General features: G+C 39.6%; 1 protein-coding gene across 4 annotated transcripts in view; it reads right to left on the reverse strand.

The window, feature by feature from the left end:
- Positions 1 to 22,802, reverse strand: part of TMTC1 (transmembrane O-mannosyltransferase targeting cadherins 1) — a 284,126-nt gene that overhangs the window by 238,600 nt on the left and 22,724 nt on the right. For 3 of the 4 annotated variants that reach the window (XM_043562232.1, XM_043562230.1, XM_043562233.1), the window contains exons 3-5: positions 15,357 to 15,430; positions 11,977 to 12,153; positions 7,755 to 7,961 (exon numbers count right to left, since the gene is read on the reverse strand). In XM_043562232.1, the coding sequence (XP_043418167.1) occupies positions 7,755 to 7,961; positions 11,977 to 12,153; positions 15,357 to 15,430 (458 nt within the window). The remainder of the gene's footprint in view (positions 1 to 7,754; positions 7,962 to 11,976; positions 12,154 to 15,356; positions 15,431 to 22,802) is intronic. The other variant, XM_043562234.1, reaches the window with a different exon arrangement.

Raw genomic sequence — 22,802 nt, forward strand, 5'->3', positions numbered from 1 at the left:
GGTCACTACGTTAAAGAGAAATTGACAAACTATGAAAATGCTCAGGATGTATGGGACAAAAGTCAGAACAGTATATCATTTGGATATTATGCTCAAATAATAGGCTCATGGAGTAAGGACCTATAAAGTCATTTTTTTTGTATTTTGTTTTTATTTGGTTTTACTTTTTTAATGGTTATTTATTTTTGAGAGAGAGAGAGAGAGCAGGGGAGGGGAGGGGCAGAGAAGGACACACAGAATGTGAAGTAGGCTCCAGGCTTTGAGCTGTCAGCACAGAGACCAACACGGGACTTGAACCCATGAACTGCAAGATCATAACCTGAGCCAAAGTCGGATGTTTAACCAACTGAGCCACTCAGGTGCCCCATGTTTGTTTGTTTGTTTGTTTTTAAGTTTTATTTATTTGACAGAGAGAGAGAGAGAGAGAGAGAGAGAGAGAGAGAGAGAGAGAACAAGTGGGGGAGGGGCAGGGAGAGGGAAACAGAATCTGAAAGAGGCTCCAGGCTCTGAGCTGTCAGCACAGAGCCCGACACGGGGCTCAAACTCACAAACCATAAGTTCATGACCTGACCTGAAGTCAGACACTTAACTGACTGAGCCACCCAGGCATCCCTAAAGTTGTTTAATAATAAATAATTTTAACAATAATTATACTAGTTGATTTGGTTATTGTTTTCATACAATGCAGCCTGAGAGTTAATTGGTTTCTTGGTCCTCCACCCATCATGTGCCTACCTCCCCCAAATAAGTCATAGTGATCTGGATGAAGTCATCTAAGAACAACAACTAAAGACCAAAGAATTTATACCACTGAGGAAGAGAGAAAATTCCCTGGCAAAATGTGGCCCATTTCATCTTTAAACAAAGCAAAGTGAGGAAAAATGATAAGCACCAACTGAAGAATTTGCAAAGTCTCTTTGTAATAAAATCTTAGTTAATATCTACTTCCACGAGGTGGTCTGTGTTCTTAACATGGATTCATCATTGAAATTCACACTTGCATTAAGAGATTTTTAAAGTAGGGGAGGAGATTTATTATTATGAACCTACAAACTTCACCTGTAATTGTTGGATAATTTTCTGTGTAGACCTATTAGTTAATGCCACACCTCTTTCATTTGCTCATTTCATTTTTTTTTTAACATTTTATTTTGAAGTAATCTTTACACCCAACATGGGGCTCGAACTTACAACACCAAGATCAAGAATCACATGCTCCACTGACTGAGCCAGCCAGGCACCCTTGGTCATAAAATTTTTGAAAGCACCAGCTGAATGAGATTGAAAATGGCTCATTGTGGTGCAACCGCTCTTGAAAACAGCATGGAATTTCCTCAAAAAATTAAAAACAGAACTACCCTACGACCCAGCAATAGCACTACTAGACATTTATCCAAAGGATACAGGAATAGTGATTCAAAAGGGGCACGTGTACCCCAATGTTTATAGCAGCACTTTCAACAATAGTCAAATTATGGAAAGAGCCTAAATGTCTATCAACTGATGAATGGATAAAGAAGATGTAGTTTATATATACAATGGACTACTACTTGGCAATGAGAAAGAATGAAATCTGGCCATTTGCAGCAACGTGGATGGAATTGGAGGGTATTATGCTAAGTGAAATAAGTCAGAGAAAGTCAGATATCATACGTTTTCACATATGTGGAACTCGAGAAACTTAACAGAAGACCATGGGGGAAGGGAAGGGGAAAAATAGTTACAAACAGAGAGTGAGGGAGGCAAACCACAAGAGACTCTTAAATACAGAGAACAAACTGAGGGTGGATAGGGGGGAGGGGAAAATTGGTGGTGGGCACTGAGGAGGGCACTTGTTGGGATGAGCACTCGTATGCTGTATGTAAGCAATGAACCATGGGAATCTACCCCCAAAACCAAGAGCACACTGTATACACTGTATGTGAGCCAACTTGACAATAAATTACATTTTTTTTTTAATTTTTTTTTCAACGTTTATTTATTTTTGGGACAGAGAGAGACAGAGCATGAACGGGGGAGGGGCAGAGAGAGAGGGAGACACAGAATCGGAAACAGGCTCCAGGCTCTGAGCCATCAGCCCAGAGCCCAACGCGGGGTTCGAACTCCCGGACCGCGAGATCGTGACCTGGCTGAAGTCGGACGCTTAACCGACTGCGCCACCCAGGCGCCCCAATAAATTACATTTTAAAAAGAAAGAAAAAGAAAGAAAGAAAGAAAGAAAGAAAGAAAGAAAGAAGAAAGAAAGAAAGAAAGAAAGAAAGAAAGAAAGAAAGAAAGAAAGAAAAGGGCTCATCTGAGATCAGTCAACAGAAAAAGTATATAAAATTGAGGGTTGGGGGACACAAGAGAACTAAGTTATTCATCAGTAATGCAGACTTTCAACAGATTTTTTTTTGTCACTTGCAAATCTCACTTTCCTGCTACGTTTCTCTCAAAGCTGATATGAGGCTATTAATGATTATCTGAAACACACTTGCCCTACTCACTGGATCATATGTGTGGATAAAGTTTCAAAATTCCACCTCAGGAGTTTAACCTGCACAGCATTTCTTACTTTGGGGAAAAAAAAATACAATGCAAGGTCTACAGAAATAAAGCATTAAAACGACACTTCAAAGATCAGTTACCCATTCCATCAGTGAAGGTCAAAATATTTATATGCCTCCCTAAGTCCCCTGAATTTAATTACCTCACAAATCCACTTTGGTGCTAAACTGTTCTATAGTCCTAAACTTGTCTTAGTTTCTTGATTTGCATGCCTATGTGCAAAGTATTTACAAGAAAAACTTTTTAAAGACCCACTGAACTGAAATATCTAACCACTGTCTTGCCCACAAAGGTAGAAAATGAGCTCATTTTAAGTAAAAACACCATGGCCACCATCCCACCACGTTCCATGAGGGCAGGGCTTTGTTTATTTGGCAGTGGCCAAATTCCTAACACCAAAAATGGTGCCTCAGCAAATACTGTTGAGTGAATGAATGACCCATGACAGATCCAGCTGAAAAAAGAGGAAACGAACAAGAATCTATTGAGCTAAGAACTGTCTTCAACACCTATTGTGATCGCTGTCATTTAAATATTAAATCAATCAAGTATATATACGAAGAGTAACTATATATTGTTATATATAGATGTCAATAGGAGTTATGAGGATAAGATTTCATGTAGAATTCACTGACCTTTCCAACGCGAAATGGAAAGTGTGTCCATGTGTGAATGAATTTAACGTAATGAAGAAGATGAGGAAAGGAATGTTGAATACAAAACATTCCTCATTTCACATGGAGTAATTCAGTAAAACATAGTATCAACTGAAATTTTATCTGATTCCAGAGTGTGCACCCCAAGTCTGAGGTTTTTTTATTTCACTTTCTGCCCATAAATCAATCACCAAATCACACAGAAAAACCAGCAACTAAATAAATTTAGGGTTTTTTCCTGGGTTGGGATTTTTCCCTGCACTTAGCAACTTCTGAAATCATTTTTTCTTTTAATGTTTATTTATTTTCGAGAGAGAGAAAGAGAGAGACAGAGCACGAGCAGGGTAGGGACAGAGAGAAGGGGAGACGCAGAATCCGAAAGCAGGCTCCAGGCTCCCAGCTGTCAGCACAGGGCCCAGCACAGGGCTCAAACTCATGAACCATGAGATCATGAGTTGAGCCAAAGTCGGCTGCTTATCCCACTGAGCCGCCCAGGTGCGCCATCTTCCGAATATATTTTAAGTGATAGTGTCAGCCCAATTTTTTGCCAGCCTAATGTTATACATGCAGTACAAATGTACACTAGCAAATAAGCTCGAGGTCCAATTAAAAAAAAAAAAAAAAGTCCCACACAAACACACAAACTCCTCATCCCCTGCCTGCATACTACAGGTTCACCATTTTCACGATGCAGGCTGGTGTTTAGAAACCCACACAAAAATGAAAATATTTTAATATTAACTACTAATAATGATGAAGCTGGCTGCCATGGGCCGAACGGCCACCCGTGTGCCAGGCACCTATTTACATGCTTATTACCTATATGATTGCTTTTAGTCCTGACAACCAATTTGAGAGTAAAGTGTTATTCAATGGAGTACTATGTGGCAATGAGAAAGAATGAAATATGGCCCTTTGTAGCAACGTGGATGGAACTGGAGAGTGTGATGTTAAGTGAAATAAGCCGTACAGAGAAAGACAGATACCATATGGTTTCACTCTTATGTGGATCCTGAGAAACTTGGCAGAAGTCCATGGGGGAGGAGAAGAAAAAAAAAAAAGAGGTTGGAGAGGGAGAGAGCCAAAGCATAGGAGGAGACTCTTGAAACAAACTGAGGGTTGATGGGGGGTGGGAGGGTGGGTGATGGGTATTGAGGAGGGCACCTGTTGGGATGAGCACTGGGTGTTGTATGGAAACCAATTTGACAATAAACTTCATATATTGAAAAAAAAAAGAGAGTAAAGTGTTATTACTGCTGCTTTTGCCATTTGGAGGTGAGGAAACTGAGGCTCACGGAGATAATAACTTGTCCAGGATCAAGTAAACAAAGGAGCCATGATTTACAAGCTCTCTGTAGAGATCTTTAGAACTAGGACAGAGCTGCCTTTTTGAACTTTTATTTGCTTTACCTGACTACCTTCTGACAGAAGTTCAAGTGTAGATTTCAAAAACAATTTTAATACTAATCAAACGCATACTCAAAAATATGATCTTTTTCCTTTACAAAGAGGGAAAATACATGACACTTTTCAAGGGAGGGAAAATGATCCTTCTTGCCCACAAACATGGTAACTCAGCAAGCCTCTGACCCAGTTCCGGCTGTACTGTATACTGCTCTTCAGACACCGTTGTTTCTAAAATAAATACCCTGGTGCTCAGATTAAAAACAAAACAAAACAAAATAAAATGTAACCTACGAAAGCAGGTCATCTGATTCAATGCATTAGCACCAAACCCTATATGAAAGCAAGTTAAAAGGTTCCTCATCTGTGGACCAAGGATGATCACGAGAATTTTTCTACCTCCTGAGAGTTCAACAGAGAGGCAAGCTCCACATAAAATGATACAGGCATCTCCTCCCCAAAACTGAATCCTCGCCAGGGACTCCGGACTTGAGAGCATGGCCAACAAGCAAAGCACAGGTTTAGGGGTCAAATAACTTGAGTTCCAATCCCGACCTTACACTTACTATGTAAATGTGGACAAGGTTTTTTAACCTCTAAGATCTCTGATTTCCTCCTGGCAGCAGGAACTGTCATAGCCACCCTAAATGGAAATTGTGATGGTCACACGGGTAACACGGGGGAAGTGCTCGCCCACTTCCTGGTACAGAGTAGATGGATAACAGAAAGCAAATTTTCTTCCTTTTCCCAAAGGACCTTCTTCACTGGTGTGCTAGAGCTAACTCACACTGGCTTATGGAAGATGTCTACTAAATTTTTAGGAATTCTGCAGGCCAGTTATTAAATATGACCACTACTAAAAATTAAATTAAACTTACGTTTTACAATTGTATTAAAGACAAAGGTGGTAAACACTCAAAACTCATCGCTTCCTAGTTTACCTCATTTTACTATTATCTATGCTCTTGAGGTTATGCCTGTTGTCTGCTAGAGAGTGGAAATACTACATAATGGTGGGTTCTGGTACATTTCCCCCAACTCCACAGTCAGTGACATCACATTTGTAGCCTGAAATGAGCCATGGTAGCGGTATTTACGTGGAAACAGGCAAACACTACAAGTCAGGATTTCCTGTTTTGGGAGAGCCAGGTATTAAACATTCACCAGCATCCCCATGGTATTCATATTTCATCACATCCCTCTCTGCTGCTGTCTTTCATCTCTCCACTCTGCAACTTATCTACATACACACACATGTCCAGTGAATTTAAAATAAGAATGAAAACGAACACCTAACAGCCTCCAGATAACATCCTTTTCCACCATTCCTTCACTGCCAAATTCACTGGAAATGTTCTTTCTGTGATTCATTCCAACACTTTCTTACCATCAACTCATTTATTTATTCATCTCACAAACATCTGAGTAACTACGATTAACCAGACACTATGAAAGTAACTGGGGACACAAATGTGAGCAAAGCCCAACATGGTCCCTCCTTCACGAGAGTCACATTGTCAAACCCACCTTGAAAAGTCTCCAATGTTCTATTAAGTCCTCCACTCAACTGTTTGAGCCAGAAACCCTAAAATCCACATTTCCTGCCTTTCCCTTACCCCTCTTCATCCCAAGCATTAGCAAGTCCTGGGATCTATATCCAAGAGATGTCCCAAATCCAACACAGTACTTCATCCCAGCCTGTCACCCTTGGGCAGTACCTTTCTTTTTCACTTAATCTGTATAAAAGCCTCCGAACCCTCCTCCCTGCTTTACTCTTGCCCCCTCACATCATGCACTATGACAAAGTCAGGGAATATTTTTTTAAAAAAGAAATGTAATCATTTCTCTCCACACTTAAACAAACAAAAAACCTTTATCCCACCCAGAATAAAACCCAAACTTGATTTCGTGAACAACAGGGCCCTTCATGATCTGGGCCTGCCCCCTTCCTGACCTCTCCCCCTTCCTGACCTTGCCCCCTTTCAATTCCCACTTGCTCATTTCAAGGCTGGAGCCCTCTGTCCAGATCTTGGCAGGTCTTTGCAGGACTAGCTCCTCCTATCATTCACAAGGATTCAGGAGGCCTTCCCGGACCAACCGACACAACTTTGGCCAGGCCAGGCCAGCCCACCCCTCTCCATCACTCTCTATCACTCTGTCCATTCCTTGGTGGTTATCTAGTATCTCTCTTCCTCTACTGGAAAATCAGCTACACAGGAGCAAAAACCTTGTCCTCCTTATTCACCAAGACATCTCTGGTGCCCGAAACAGTGCCTGGCACATGAGAGATGCTCAACAGATATTTGTTGATGAATGAAGCAAGATTAAAACAAAAAACAAAAAAAAACAAAAGCAAAAACAAAAAAAAAAACAGGCAAAGGCAGAAATAATTGGAAACTAAGACCCTGAAACAAGAGTTTTCTGGGACCGCACAGAGGAATAAGAACAGCAATCTGAAATGGTAACGTGCTAATAGAATGAATCTAATTTCCATCTTTATTAAATTCTAACTTGCCCATGGCTTGAGCTATTTTAGAGGCAACCTAATTTAGTGAGTACCCGTTCTGGTAAATCTATGTTAATTTTCATGGCTAGGTCAAAATATTCTTAAAGGGAAAGAAAATTCTGTGACTTAGAAAAGATTTCCTGCATCCTCAAAAACATTCCTGAGAAGCAGAGTCCCCTGGGCTTCCTCCCATACCTGTGCTGTAATAAATTCCTATCACATACAACAAGCAGGTGGAGGGAGCATGGAGGCAGAGTGCTCTCCTCCCCCGGGAAACTGAGGGTGCCTGCTCTCCACTGCAAGGCTCCTCCACCGAGGACACGGTAAAGTGTTTGTTCTTCTTAACTGAGGCCTCAAAGATCCACATCTCACCCCGTGCTTCCAAATCAAAGCAGACAGCAGGGCTTCTACTTGCTTCTTCTTAACTATTCCTTTCTTATCTAAATCTAATATAAAGAAAAGGGAAGAAGGGAAAGAAGGAGGGACGGAGGGAGGGAAAGAAGAATGGAGCTAGGGAAACAAGGAGAGAGAGAAGGGAAGTCAGGAAAAAAAACATTCAACGTTTGATTTCTCCCGCCAAGCCATGCTGCACCAGGCGGTGCTGGATGGCAAACATGGGCGTGGGGAGCCCAGCTCAGTACCTCATCATGGACCACATAGCTCCAGGAGACACTGGGAATCCGCTGCTCTTGGGTTCTGGTGGCGATGGTGAGTGGCAGCCACCCCAAGCTCCTCGGTGAGGAAATCGATGCTGCTTCCCGTTCTCCCGGTGAGGCTGCGGGGGCAGTGACGGGGGCGGGGGACTCGCAGGCTGCTGCGGGCTGCGCTGATGGATGACCCCATTGCTCCTAATTGTGTATGTGGAACGGAGCAGAAACAAAGTCAGACAGAATGACAAGGTTTGCAACGAGAAACAGCAGTCCCCTGGCCCACTCCACGGTCTTGTTCCCTGGAAGCAGCCATGCTCAAGTCTTTCACCTCTTTTGTTTCTGGTACGTATCACAATGCTTTAAAAATAACAAGAGAACATATTTCTTTTTATTTTAGAACTTATACTGACTTACTACTACTGAAGACTAGGACTCAGTCCCTCTTACATGGTCACCAACACACACACACACCCTCTTCTTCACGCTTCATCCTCCAAATGTAGATTTCTTTCAAAATACTTGGTTGAAGTGATATTCGGGATTTACATAATTTTGATCTTGTAAAATACTGCTCATAGTTGATCCATCCAATGTACCGATTACATTTTCTTTCATGAATCCTCTGAGACAGAGTTCATAATCACTGAACGAACAGAAACTAAAACGTCTGATACCACTGAATGATGTCCAGCATTTGGAAAAAAGCAAAGGGGATTCTTAGACACTGCTACAATCATTTCAGGAGCAATGTCTGAGCACGGGACACAGTGAATGTGCATCTACCCATGGTCCCAGTAAGTCCACTCCTATGGTTATGCCCGAGAGAAACTCACATGTATTTGCACACAAAAAAATCCATTGCAGCATATTTTACAATAGTACAAGCTGTGAAAATTACCTAAATTCCAAATCCAGAAAGAGTTAAATAAATTGTGATAATTAAATACTGTATAACAGTTAAAATGAGTGTACTATAGCTACACATATGGACAATGATGTACCTCAAAAATCTCAAAGAGAAAAGCAAGTGATACTATTTATATAAAGTTTAAAAATATATTAAAAGATACTCTTTGGTATTCACTGGTACATACATACTAAGTAAGGGCATAAAGATAATCATAGAAATGAAAAGTGACAAGTTAAGGATTATGGTTACTTTTAGAGAAAGAGGTTAGGGATAGGAATCAGGGAATGTTATTCTCTGCATGTTGGAAATTATACCAAATTTTTTAGAAAAGAAAGAAAAGCAAAAAGAAATTTAACTTTCAGGAGCTGCTCTTTCACTGAAAATGTTTCTTCCTAAAAGTGATGTCAAATCTAAGAAATCCCACTCCATTTCTATGGTCTAATACTAAAATTTAGGAATAAATTGCTCTTCATGTAGGAGAGTCTCCCAACATTTGTTTCTGTTACTGTTTTTTTCCTGCTCCTGGATCATATGATAAAAGACCTCAAGAACAACTTAGTACCAAGAGGTTTACTCTAAATGAACAGATAAGGGGTGCCTGGGTGGCTCAGTCAGTTAAGCGTCTGGCTTCGGCTCAGGCCATGATCTCACATGATCTCACATCAGGCTCTGTGCTGACAGCTCAGAGCCTGGAGACTGCTTCAGATTCCGTGTCTCCCTCTCTCTCTGCCCCTCTCCCACTCATGCTCTGTCTCTGTCTCTCAAAAATGAATAAACCTTAAAATTTTTTTTTTTTTTAATGAACAGATAAAGTGGAAGGAGAGCCCTAAGAATCTGTACAAAACTGTGTGTGTATACATGATTCTGGGGAAAGGGGACACAATTCTGTGAATTTTTAAAAAAAAATTTTTTTTAACTTTTTTTTGTTTTTGAGACAGGGGGAGACAGAGCGTGAGTGGGGGAGGGGCAGAGAGAGAGGGAGACACAGAATCCGAAGCAGGCTCCAGGCTCTGAGCTGTCAGCACAGAGCCTGATGCGGAGCTCGAACCCACAAACCTGACCTGAGCTGAAGTCGGGGACGCTTAACCGACTGCGCCACCCGGGCGCCCCAATTCTGTAAATTTTCAAAAGCATCATGATCCCCAGTACACTCAGAACCTCTGAGCTGACCTCATGGTACAAATGTGAGCCTAGGCCATGAGCAGCAGGTGTCCTGGGAGGTCTCTAGGTCCCTTCTCTGTGTTCCTTCCATGCAGGCAGGGGTGCTCAGGGACAGACCTGCGGCTCTGAAGTCGCACAGACAGGGCTCTCTCAATCCTGGGTTTGGGTGACTCTGGAGGGGTTACCTTCTGTGATTCTGTTTTCTCCTCCATAAAATGAGGCCAACAGCGATTGTGGGCATTAAGTGACTTCAAGCCTGTAAATGGTGTGGCACAGTGCCTGACACATGAACAGAACTCAAGAGATATTAACCATTTTTGGCCAGGTCTCCCTGGTACATGCTCTCCATTCCTTCCTACCACTTTTCACAACTGTAATCAGTTACTCATGGAATTACTTATACAATGTCTGTCTTCCCTGATATTGCATATGCCCTTGGGGGGAAGAAATCTTCTGTCTCCTTCTTGGTCAGGCACAAAATGAGTATGTATTGAATGGATAGAGAAAAGATGAAGGAAAGAACGAATGTCTCCACTTATGCAGAGCTGCTGGTTATGAGAGCCAAAAGTTTCTAAAAAACAAAGCAGAGGCTAGAAGCTTTTCACCTTCTGAGCTATATATTAGCAATATGATTTCTCCCATAGAACTTCTAACAGTTTAGCATAATGAAGGCCAGAAACAATTATTAAAGAAATAAAAGAGACAATTATCCCTTTTGAAAAAAGCCTGGCTCAACAGTGACCAGATGAAAAAGAATGCTGTATACAGGCAACGGTGGCCTGGAAAGTCCCGAGCCCAGAGGAGACACGACTTCAGTGATGAAGTTAAAATTGCTCTGGACTGGACCACAGGAGAGGGTCTGCAGCCAGCTTTCTGCTATCAGTGAGCAAAGCAGAAAGGGGTTAGGAGGCAGAGACAAAAATGATGCAAGAAGGAAGTGGGAAGCAAGATGAGCTGATAGGTTGTTTGTAAAAAGTAAGGCAGGCACTGCCATTACTCCCATTGGTTGAGAGGTTGCAGAGGAAAGGCATTCTCATAGAAGCCAAGGGGAGGTCCTCTGGCTCACAGCTTTCTTGGCAGGAGCTTAGGTCAAAATGATAACTGAGCTCCTTCCTTTTACACGCCTCTGAGATTTACAGAGAGCCAATAGAGCACTAAAGTCTATTTAAATTATCTCCAAGCACGCCCAGGCAGGAAGGTGATCAGAATTTAATGACTCATCTCAGCTTGTTGCCACTCAATAACACTGCTCTTATCTTTATGTCAAGGAGTATAAAGAGGTAGGGAATGGGATAAAAAGGCAAGATTTTTTTTTAAGCTAAAATTCTTCATCAGATAAAGCAGAAGAATAAATCAACCACGTTTTTAAGAGTTCAAAAGTAAGGGCCTTATAATTACTGAAAAATGGGGTCTGCATGTCAAACTGTAAGTAATTATGGATTTGATAGAGAAAGAAAAATATAGTATGTGCTTCAACTTTTAATGTGCCACAGCATTCTTACCATCTATAATCTACAGGATATAATGAATGTGCTTAAATTCTTTTTTTTTAATGTGCTTAAATTCTTTAAGTGAAAATGGGCTACTAATTAAACTTGACCTTTAATTTGAATATAACATGTGAGTATTCCTGTATGGTTTAGACTGGCCTTTTGCAGAATTCCAAAACGAGACTCCCAAAACTCTTAGGTAACAGCATCATCCTTAGAACAAGTAAGCAGGTTCCAACTGAGCAGTGCTTTTTGAAGCACTTGAATGCAGGGATTCAAGGCAAGCTATTAAAAAAAAACCTGTCACCATTTGCAACCACTTCTCTTTGTGAATCAAGAGGTCTCCATAGTATGCAACCGAAACAATCTAGCGATAGAAGCCTGTAATCAGCATGGATACTTGCCAATTCCAAATTTGGGGCTCCCAAAATCTTTACGGTCCTCACTGACTTTTATAAAGTGTGAAGAGTTTGAACATATCTGATGCATTTATTTTAACAAAACAAGACTTACTAATTTATGGGCCAAGAGGTTACATTTAACACAAGAGTATACTTGTATTTATTTATTTTTGAATGAAAGTTGAAATCTATTGATCTAAGTAATTGTCTGTGCACGCTCTGCTTGATGGCAAAACTTAAAAATGACTTACGATTTCTCTTGCTTGTGGGATAGGGAAAAGAGATCATAAACCAGGCACACTCCAAACACTGTGATGCCGGTCTCCTTCACCAGCATCGCACAGGTCCCCAGCAACAAACTGAGTAGCAAGAAGAAGGGGGACACCGTGGGAGGGAAACATTCCCCAACATGACGCTGGTCCACACTCCTGGAAAACAAGATTGAGACTCTTTTAATCTAAGAAGAAATATGGGTCACTGACAAACGCCAACTTTTTAAAAAATATGATTTAACTCAATTTCATCGTATTCTAAGTAAGTAGGTGAACAAAGATTTCTTCGTGAATATTCATCACAGAGTTATTTAATATTGCAAAGATGAAAAAAGTAAATGCCCAACAACACTGAACTTTGGTATTTAAATTAAAATACACATAAATTATGATAAAAGATGGCATATAACAAATGGATATTGAAAAAAACACTTAAAAATTTTTTTAACGTTTATTTATTTTTGAGAGAGACAGAGACCAAGTGTGAGCAGGGGAGGGGCAGCGAGAGAGGGAGGCACAGAATCTGAAGCAGGCTCCAGGCTCTGAGCCGTCAGCACAGAGCCCGATTCGGGGCTCAAACACATGAACCGCGAGATCATGACCTGAGATGAAGTTGGACGCCCAACTGAAGGAGTCACCCAGGTGTCCCCCCAACCAAAAACACTTAACATGATACCATAAAGATACAGTTAGTGACATGGAAGGATATTTGGTCAATATATTTTAAATGAATAATACGAGTTACTAAGCCATATACATGAACTCTGGAGCCAGGTTCCCTGGGTTCAAATCACAGCTTTGCAGTTAACTAACAGGGTATTATGGGGCAGGTTAGTATGCCTCTCGGGCCTCGGTTTCCTCATATATGAAATGGGATCACAGTGTTGCAGGCAGAATTACATAAATGACTTATTACATGTGGAGTGGCTATCACATCATTATTATTATTCTAGTGAAAGTGTTTTATATACTTCTATACACAAATCTATACACAAATCTACTTCAGTAGATATACAAAATCCTCATTTTTCTGTGATGAAAATACAGATGTTTTGGCCTTTTTCTTTTCTTCTGATTAATTTATATTTTTAAATTTATTTTCCAAGGAGATGTATTAGATAAAGTGTCTTTTTTCCTCAGTATAATTTCCGGCAGGGATTTTCAAAAGTCCCCTAGACCTATAAATCCTTTTTTCACCTTATATCATAGAATCAGCCCACACCAAAACTCATCACTATTCCTTCAGTAGGTGCCACACCCATTTGCCCCTAATCCTCTGAAGCAAGGCCAATATTTCTGTAGCTGCGACACCTGACTCTCACTGGTATGTCTTGGAACAATCACCTAAAATTATATGCCAAATTTGTGGCAGATACGCATTTTCCTCTTAAGCTGGTCTAGAGCTTACATTGCTAAAATTGAGAATGGCACGCACAACAGAAACTGTAACACCACGGCTCATTATCACACAGATACGGACACGCTGCTGGCCTCATCATGTTCCCGAATATATCAACGACACAGCAAAAGCTGCCCAGAATAAGTTTAAACCCGACAGCAACTGTGAATCTTGTTCTAATACCGGAGCAAACAGGAAGCAACTACTTGGTGAATTTGGATTTATATTTCTAAGATTTTCACAACAGCACTTCATACAATTAGCTTTGTGACTCTGTAGAAAGTCACAGAGCCAGGAATAGAGGCCTAATACCACACAGGTATCCCCCGCTTTTCAAAAGTTCACATTACTGCCACTTTACTTTTATGAAAGACCTACCTTCATACCTATTTTCACTAACAGAAAGAAATCTGAAGAGGGTCTTTGCTTTTACGAAAAAAGGTGAAAAGCAAAAACAGCATTTGTTTGTTAGGAACCATTGTAGAGGTGCTGTTAGGAACCCACAGCAGCAGGGGCAGCCCCCAACAAGTTCCTTCCCGGGAACCACACCCAGCATCTCAGTCCCAAGCCTCCAGAGAGCTGAACCGTGTGAGCCTCTGTGCCTTATCTCCATCTATTCCGTGCATTCATTAGCAAGATGTGTCCTAAGATATCAGAAAAAGCCTAAGAGAAGTTGTTTTTTGGGTCTGGGAATGCCCCCAATTTTTCCATAGAAATTAACGGTAATTGCTTCTTCACTTTGAGCCATTTCAGCTTACAAAAGTTTTCAGAGAAATGCTCTACTTTCAGATAGCAGGGGAAACCTGTACTAAGAAAAGGCTCCACTCATTAAACCGAAATTTCGTAAGAATTAATTCTTTTCATTCTTGATCATCCAAGGTCTAAACCTGTTTGTTACAGGGCTTCTCAATCTCAATCTTGGTACTACTAGCATTTTGGGGAAAACGATTCTTTGTTGTTAGGGCCGTACTGAACATTGTAGGGTGCTTGGCCTCTACTTACTAAATGCCAACCGGTAACACCTTTCCACTTAACGACAAGCAAAAGTGTCTCCAGAAATTGTCAAATATCCCCAGGGGAAGGGCAAAAGTGTCCCTCATTGAGAACCACTTGTTTAGAATTGTATTTCTCAAGGTCCCGGGGCTCTGTAAGATGGTAGGTCATCAAACTGAGCCAAAGATCAAAGCTCATAAATCCCTAACCAAACATCTCTCCACAAAGTAGGGTAACAGGATTCACTCTCCCCTTTTCTGGGCCACTCTCTGAGCCATCCACCTCGCTCCTATTCTCTTTTTAACCTGCCCCTTTCCCTATGTGGCCATGTCACAACTCAAGTAAGAATCTGAGCACTTTGGGGAGAAGGGACACTATAATGGGAAATTATTTTATTGCTTTTCAGTATCCCAAAGCAAGGAACTTCTGTGTTTTGATGAAAGGGTGTGTATATTAGAAAACCATGGTTGAGAAATACTACTTCTAATTCAGCCTTGTTATTTTAAGCTCTGAGCTACTTTCGTGAGGATAATAAAGAGGAAAAAAAAATTAGGACCAAAATGAACAGGAGGAATTAAACCAATCATGGCCAAATGGAAGACAGGACCATATCCAATATATACTGGCTCGGAGCGAAGATTTCAAATTCCATTCTCAGTAAGAAATGACAAGTAGGAATAATCAAGAAGCAAGCAGCATGAGGAGAGCAGTTTCTTTAAAAGGCTATGACAAAGTTGAGAATATGGCTGGAGGAGAGAGCAGCCTTGCATTTGGTAAGGGCAGGTTTCCTATCCTGATCTCCATGAAGCTTTCTAAGCTTTTTACTGCCAAGAAGTCTCCCTCATCTCTCAGGCAGATGCTCAGAGTCCGCACTACCCCCCAGCCCCCAACATGACAGCAATTCCCGAGGGGACAGCATTATTGTAACCACACAGAAGGGCATTCTTAGCCATACATACATACATACCTATTGTAGGAGAGAAAGGCCAACAGAAACAGCAGGCATGCTAACACGTCAGCTCTGCCAACAATTCCAGCCACCTAGAAAGTTTGAAAAGATAAAAACCTCAGAAAGTCACTTTCAGGAAACCATTATAGAATGGATTCGTTTTTAGATTAACGAAAAGTATGATAAAATAAGAAAACACATTCTTCTTCAAAATTTGACTTACGACTAACCACCTCTTGTATCATATATATAACGATAAGTTTATAGGAAGAAAAAAAAGGAAGGAAGGGAAAATATTTTCATGCTTAATTTCATTTTAACCTTTCTTCTATAGAAGGCCAATTCATACCACCAAAGCTTATTCCTTTGTTGATTTATTCAAAAATATTTTCTGAGTAATGACTGAAGGCCAGACACTGTGCTAGTCTTTAGGCAGCAGAGTGCTAATAGAGCAGAAGATATTTACAGAGTACTAGAAAAAAATAAGTTTAGGAAACAATAATTCTGGTAAAAACAGGAATGAGTATAAACTCTTGATGGCCATGTATGTATGTGTGTCTGTGTCAGTGTGTTTCTTAGTTCTGTCACTGAAAGAGCCTAAACGCAAGCTACCCCACTAGCAAAGAGTCATCCTGGCACTGACCACACACATTCCTCCACTAAGGAGAACGGGGGTCCTTGGAGAAGTGGCTGACTCCAGGGCTGAGGCGAAGGAGTTCGAACCCTGCGTCAGGCTCTGTGCTGAAGGGTTCAGAGCCTGGAGCCTGCTTCAGATTCTGTGTCTCCCTCTCTCTCTGCCCCTCCCCATTCACACTCTCAAAAATAAATAAACATTAAATTTTTTTTTTAAGTGACAGGTACGTGTCAAAAGAGCACAGAAGCTGGTGACAAAGGGCTCCCACCGACCAAATATCAGACCATTTGAACATCAAAATAAGTAAAGACGATAATAAAATAAATCATTTTAAAAAACCAGACATCCATGAATGCATACTGATATTGATGGATGGATGAATGAATGCACAATATAAGTACACACATAAATACAGTAAGCAAGTGAATGGAAAATAATAGAAATCTCTTCCTTACATTAAAAAGCAAGTTAATGAATGTAGAGGGAATAGTGCAGCTGACAAATAGCCATTTTGTTTCCAAAAGAGTCAAGATTAGATAGAGCAAGAAACATCACAAAATACCAGTGGATGCTAAATCTAGGGTATAAAGGTTTGGTGAGGCAAAGCGTATTAGTAGGGCTTCAAAGCATGTCCTCATCAATTACTTGTTAAATGAAAAAGTAAAAAGAATAACTACACTATGGAGAAAACTCATTACACCTTAACTGGAGGTTCAAACTTGACTTCACCAATAAAGGGCCAATGGATGTGGCATGCCTCTGCACATGATACCCTGAGAAGGACACAATATCACTTTTGTCAAATTCCAGCCAAGGATGCATAACCTGAATGTAATCATGAGAAAACATCAGACAAACCCAGGATAAGGAATGTTCTATTAAATACATAAATAAATATATTTTATATTAATAAAGTATAAAATACAACAATTATACGTTATCTGGTAACATTAAAATTCCAGGATTTTAATATGTTCTCATTTATACCATATCATGATTTATTATGTTACAACTCCTATAATCTAATGTATTATATTACATATATGATATTATTATATAATACATGTATGTATATTATACCTGCATAATCTACTACATGTGCATATATTATGTATTAACAGCTTATATACTATATTTTATATTTTTACATATTTCTATATTTATGTATTTACATACAATATATATACTATTTTTATTTATATATTATAAATTTTAACATATATATAAATCATGTTTTATACTTTGTATACGTGTTATATATATTATAATCATTTGATATAATATCAATGTTTATATATGTTATATAACATCAACTGCAATGTTATAATAAACATCATGTAAACACTTTATATTATGCACATTAAATATAAGTTTTAAATTATATTTAAAGCTGTGAGTTATATTATAAAAAGACAATGAAGACTGGTAACTACTCCAAACTTAAGGAGACTGAAGAGAATGACTAATGACCTTGGTTTTAGGAAATACACAACTAAATTATTCTGGTGCAAAGAGGCATGAATTACGCAACCTATTCTCAAATGCTTCAGAATACAAATAATATTTTTATATATTAAGGGAGAAAGAGAGGAAGAATGACAAAACAAATGTGGCAAAATGTTAAAAATTGATGAGTCTGGATAAAGAGTATATGGTCACTGTATTTTTGAGGTTTAAAATTATTATTTTTAATGTGTTACTTTAGAAAGGTACTAAAATGGAAGAGGGGTAGAGGACAGACAGCTTTTTATAAATCTTTGTATTATTTCATTACTACTTAAAATGTGTGTGCATTTCTCTTACTCTTTTGAAATCCAAGAAACAAAACTGTAAAGGAAAAAAATGGAGGATGGTTCAAAGAATGCTTCAAAAAAGGCCACGTATGAGCTGGATCTTAAAGATGAGTCAGAGCTCACAAGGGAAATGAACAGGGTTGACATTTCAGGCACAGAGAACAGCATCACCCAAACCACAGAGGACCTGAAGTCCACAGTGTGTTAGAGAGTCAACCATAATTAATAGTGGAAAATAGAGTTCTGGGAAATGTACCTATAAATACTTTCATATAATGAGCACACTTTGCATTCATAAAGAAGAGGGAATGACACATGCATGGAACTAGACCATCCAAGGCTTGAATACAGACTCCTTCCCTTGCCATTTGAATGAGACTCAATTTTGTTTATCTTTAATTTCTGGGATTTGGTTTTGTTCTCTTTAAAATGAGTATAACACCCACATCTCATGTTACTGTTATAATTAATGAGTTTACATATATATATATATGTATATGTATGTATGTATATATATATACTTTATATATATAAAGTGTATATATATATAAACTTCATTAGATAAATGAATATATTAGTTAAGAATATAAATAGAACGTAATTTAGTTATATACCTGCATATGGATTGACAGCAAGTCACATATTGAGAAAAATCCAAGTCCAATGTACACCAAGAGAAAACTGGATACAGCCAAAGAATTACACTAGCAGTACAGAGTTAAAAGCTATTAGCTAATGTGGCTGCCTGGACTATACACTGTTCATTGATCCATTCCTTTATAAAGCATTTGCATGCTAAATCAGGAAGATGGCATGACACAAAGGAGGTACACAGTGACAATATGGTGTCACCTCAGCGTCAGAACCAGCTCAGACTTACAGTCTGTAGAGCAACAATTGCACACAGGTTAACTGTGAGCCCAGATCTGCTCAGTCTACACCACCACATCTCTGAGCATTGAGCTCAGCATCACCTGCGAGGCCTCTAAAACACTAAACAGAGAGCCCAACTCACTAGCAACAAAGTCTTGGGAGAAAGCCACACATCTGGACCCAGAGGGACGCTCACCACAGCACAACTGATGTGGCCAACTCACACAACAGCAAGAGGTGCAAGCTGATATTGGGTGTAGCAAGTTGGAATGAGGCAATCACAAGCTAGGCAAGCATAACTAATGTGCTAAAGGAGCCTGAAGGCTACTTCTCAAATTGCAGCCAGTTAGTGCTTCTGGGAAGCAGCAGCAGCAGCAGCAGTATGTGCCAGCTGGATGTGCCCAGATATAAAGAATGTAGTGTCCCTTGGAGCGGAAGCTCAGAGGGGTTGTTGAAATGTTAATGCTAACAGTGACAGACTCTGTGGCCAGTTTCAAACCACCAAGCATTCACTGAACACCTACTCTATATCCCTGTTGAGCTGGGGTCTCTGGGGCAAGAGGGTTAGATGTCTTAAAAACAAGGTGCTTGACACCAACTACTATATGTCAAGACCAACCATTCACTTTCACTGTGATTCAATTAGTCAGTAGCATCATGTTCAGTAATTGCATGATTTATTCCACTCAACAAACATTTTCCAAGTGCCTCCTATTTGTCAGGTACTGTGCCAGCTGGAGGGATATAACCTGCCTCAAGGAGTTTAACATCTGGTTGGGAGTCAAAAGAGGGTACTGCATGTATCATAAAGAGGAGAAATCATTGCCATGAGAGAATGGAGAGATTAATTTTGACTGTAGAATCTGGGAAGGCTTCATGGAAAGGCTGGTGTTATACACTAACATCTAAAGGAGAGGCAAGAAGGGCTCAGTAAGTTGAAGACAGGGGAATGTGAATCCTGGGCCAGGGAAGGAACACAGAAGCATTCCAGGCAGAGGAAAGACCAGTCTCAAAACACAGGTGTTTCTGGAAGGGAAAGCATAAAGGGATGAAAGCATGGAATAAATGAAAATGGACAGGAATGGGCAATGGGAAGCAAACTGGGATGCTAAGTTGGAGCTCCTGGGTTTGATTCTATGACAACGTAGGCTGAACTGTAGGGTGCTGGGAAATACAAAGGACCCAGCCAAAAATACATGCAGATGGATAGCATGTACTTCTGCCTCAAGCTGCAGGTTTTCATCACCAAAAGGGTAGCTGTAACTTGAGAACTGAACTCTGTAACACATACTCAAGTAATGGAAAAAATGAGTGAACATCATAGGGGTAGAATGGAAACAATGTAACATTCAGATCTAGGTCCTAGTGAGCTTAACAGAATCACATGTGGAAATTACCAATTAAGAATTTAATTTGTCCCCAAAACTTGTTATTTCTTAGAATAACATTCATAGGATTTGTACAAAGTATTGCATGTGTATCAAGTTATTGATTGTTCCATCTGCAAGAATGAGTCCCATTAGTGTTAGACAGGGACAGGAAACACACACTTAACACATCCAACAGCTGAAAGCCAGAATGACTGATTAGATCACTACCAATTCTCTCCTACATGCTCTTGTCCCAGTTCTGGAAATGTTGACCTTAACCTTCAGCTCCATGTATCAGCATTTCCTGCTCTTGCTTTTGACTTGACGTAAGTCAAGTGCATTCCTTCCAACCAATAATGTTTCTATAATGATTGCTAAGTTTTATTCCTACAAGGGAATTACAATGATATTCCCCATTTTCCCAATTTCTCTACTTATTTTTCTCATGATTCAGGATTCAGAAAAACATACAAATTTCCCATGATTTCCTCAGAAATATACTGTCAGAAACCCTTCTGAGCCACCTGGGTGGCTCAGTCAGTTAAGCGTCTGCCTCTTGATTTAGGCTTAGGTCACAATCTTATGGTTCATGGAATCGAGCCCAAACATTGGGCTCTGACCTGACAGCATGAAGCGGGCTTGGGATTCTCTCTCTCAACCTTACTCTCTGCCCCTCTCCTGCTTGCTGTCTCTCAAAAAAAAAAAGAGAGAGAGAGACAATAAAAGAAAACTCTTCCAAGAATCACAGGCCTTCAACGAAGAAAGGTCTGCGTATACCTTGGTCAGTGCTATACCCTCTGCAATCTATTTGTTGAAAGACTGAGTAAATAAATGAATTTGTTCCTGCATACTTAAATTGGAAATGATTTTTTTTATTACAACATATTGTTTTGTCTTGTATGTATTTATGTGTATGTTCTTTGGCTTTTTTAGGAGCTTGTGAACAAATTATGGGTAGGGAACCCTTATCCACCCACATACCCTCTTGGCATCTAGCACAGTGCTTGCACCAAACAAGTATTCATTTACTATATGCTGATTATGTAATTAAGGAAGCAAATCTTTGATCGGACCAATATGTTGAAACTAAACCCCTCCTCCTGTGGGGCACTGGGCTCTGTGCTGACAGCTCAGAGCCTGGAGCCTGCTTCAGGTTCTGTGTCTCCCTCTCCCTGTGTCCCTCCCCTGCTCCCTCTCTTGCTCTCTCTCTCTCTCTCTCTCTCTCTCTCTCTCTCAAAAATAAACATTAAAAAATTTTTGAGCCCCTCCCCAAAAAATGTAAATCCTCCATCCTTCCTGGGATTACTTATGGTCCCATTTTTGTTCTTGTTTAACAAAAGGGAGATATATCCCTCTAACTGCCTCTCCAGCCACCCTGTGATCTATTTTCCCTTTTTAAAAATAATTTGTCACTAAGTCTTCCACAACACAATACCTTTTTTTCTATTTCTCTGTCTTCTTCCTTAGAAACCTAAACTATTACCTATAACTGAAATAGTGTCTTGATTTTACTTCCTAGTATAGATTGTTATGTAAGTCAAATTTCTTTACTTCCTTCACTTCCTTCCTACACTTCTCTCATTCCTTGTGAATGCAAATAGTTTCTTTAAACTTTTTCCTTAAATGTCCAGCTCTCAGACTCCTTTGTCCCTATAATTGTGTTATCATGGATTTTTTTTATTAGTACAAAAGCTTATTGAAACCTTTTCATTTTTTTAAGTCTATTTATTGTAAGAAAGAGAAAGCATGAGCAGGGGTGGGGAGGATTTGGGGAGGAAGAGGGAGGAGGGCAGAGAGAGAGGACTAGAGAGAATCCCAAGCAGGCTCCATGCTATCAGTGCAGAGCCTGATACAGGGCTCGAACTCACAAACTGTGAGATCATGACCTGAGCGGACACCAAGAGCTGGACGCTCAACCGACTGAGCCACCCAAGGTGTCTCCTTACTGAAACCTTTTTTTAAAGGTCACTTTGCTAACAGGATTTTTTTTCTTAGAATTCGACCTAACTCTACCAGCTCATGATCTCACTGTCCAAGGTTACCTGCTCTCCCTCTTTGCAAGCATAGAATTAAGACTGTTATTGTCCTATTCATTTATTCTTTCCTGAAAAAATGTTCCCCAAGATGCTCCACACACATATTTTCAACTGTACTTTGACCTGGTGTCATATATTCTATATGGCTAGGAGTAATATTCTTTGATTATTTCTCTTCATATGACATCCAAAAAGAATATTAAAAACTTAGGTATCTCTCTCATCTTTTAAAATTCATATCTAAAATTTTTCATCATAATTTTAAATACCTGCAAGGATCTAATTTCCTATGCATTGTAAATACTGACATTTCAAAATAAGGCCATAATATTACTGTTTTAAATGTACCAAATGGAATCTGGAATGTACCACAGCAGTTAGAAGCTCATTGTTTTCCATTTACACAAACATGAACAGGCTCTTCATTAAATGATGGATATTTCACACCCATTTCCCCTTGAACTCTTACTTCTATTTTATTTCCTCCTCAGCATTGTTTCTTAATGTATTAAATAGTTATGCTTAAAAATATTCTACTTACCATCTCCTCCCTGTAATAAAAATACTTATACATTTAAATTTATTGTAAACGTCCTTGTGATAACTGTTAAATTTTCAATTTTATATTATTATTCCACTTAGTGTTAATACATAATTTTTTAATACATCACAAATTAGAAAAAAATGATAAGTAGCTCTTAGATATAAAAATACACTTCTTAATAACAGTTATAGCATAATCTTCCACTTAGAGGCAC

The sequence above is a fragment of the Prionailurus bengalensis genome, chromosome B4 (assembly GCF_016509475.1).
Source record: "Prionailurus bengalensis isolate Pbe53 chromosome B4, Fcat_Pben_1.1_paternal_pri, whole genome shotgun sequence".
NCBI classification, from domain to species: Eukaryota; Metazoa; Chordata; class Mammalia; order Carnivora; family Felidae; genus Prionailurus; species Prionailurus bengalensis.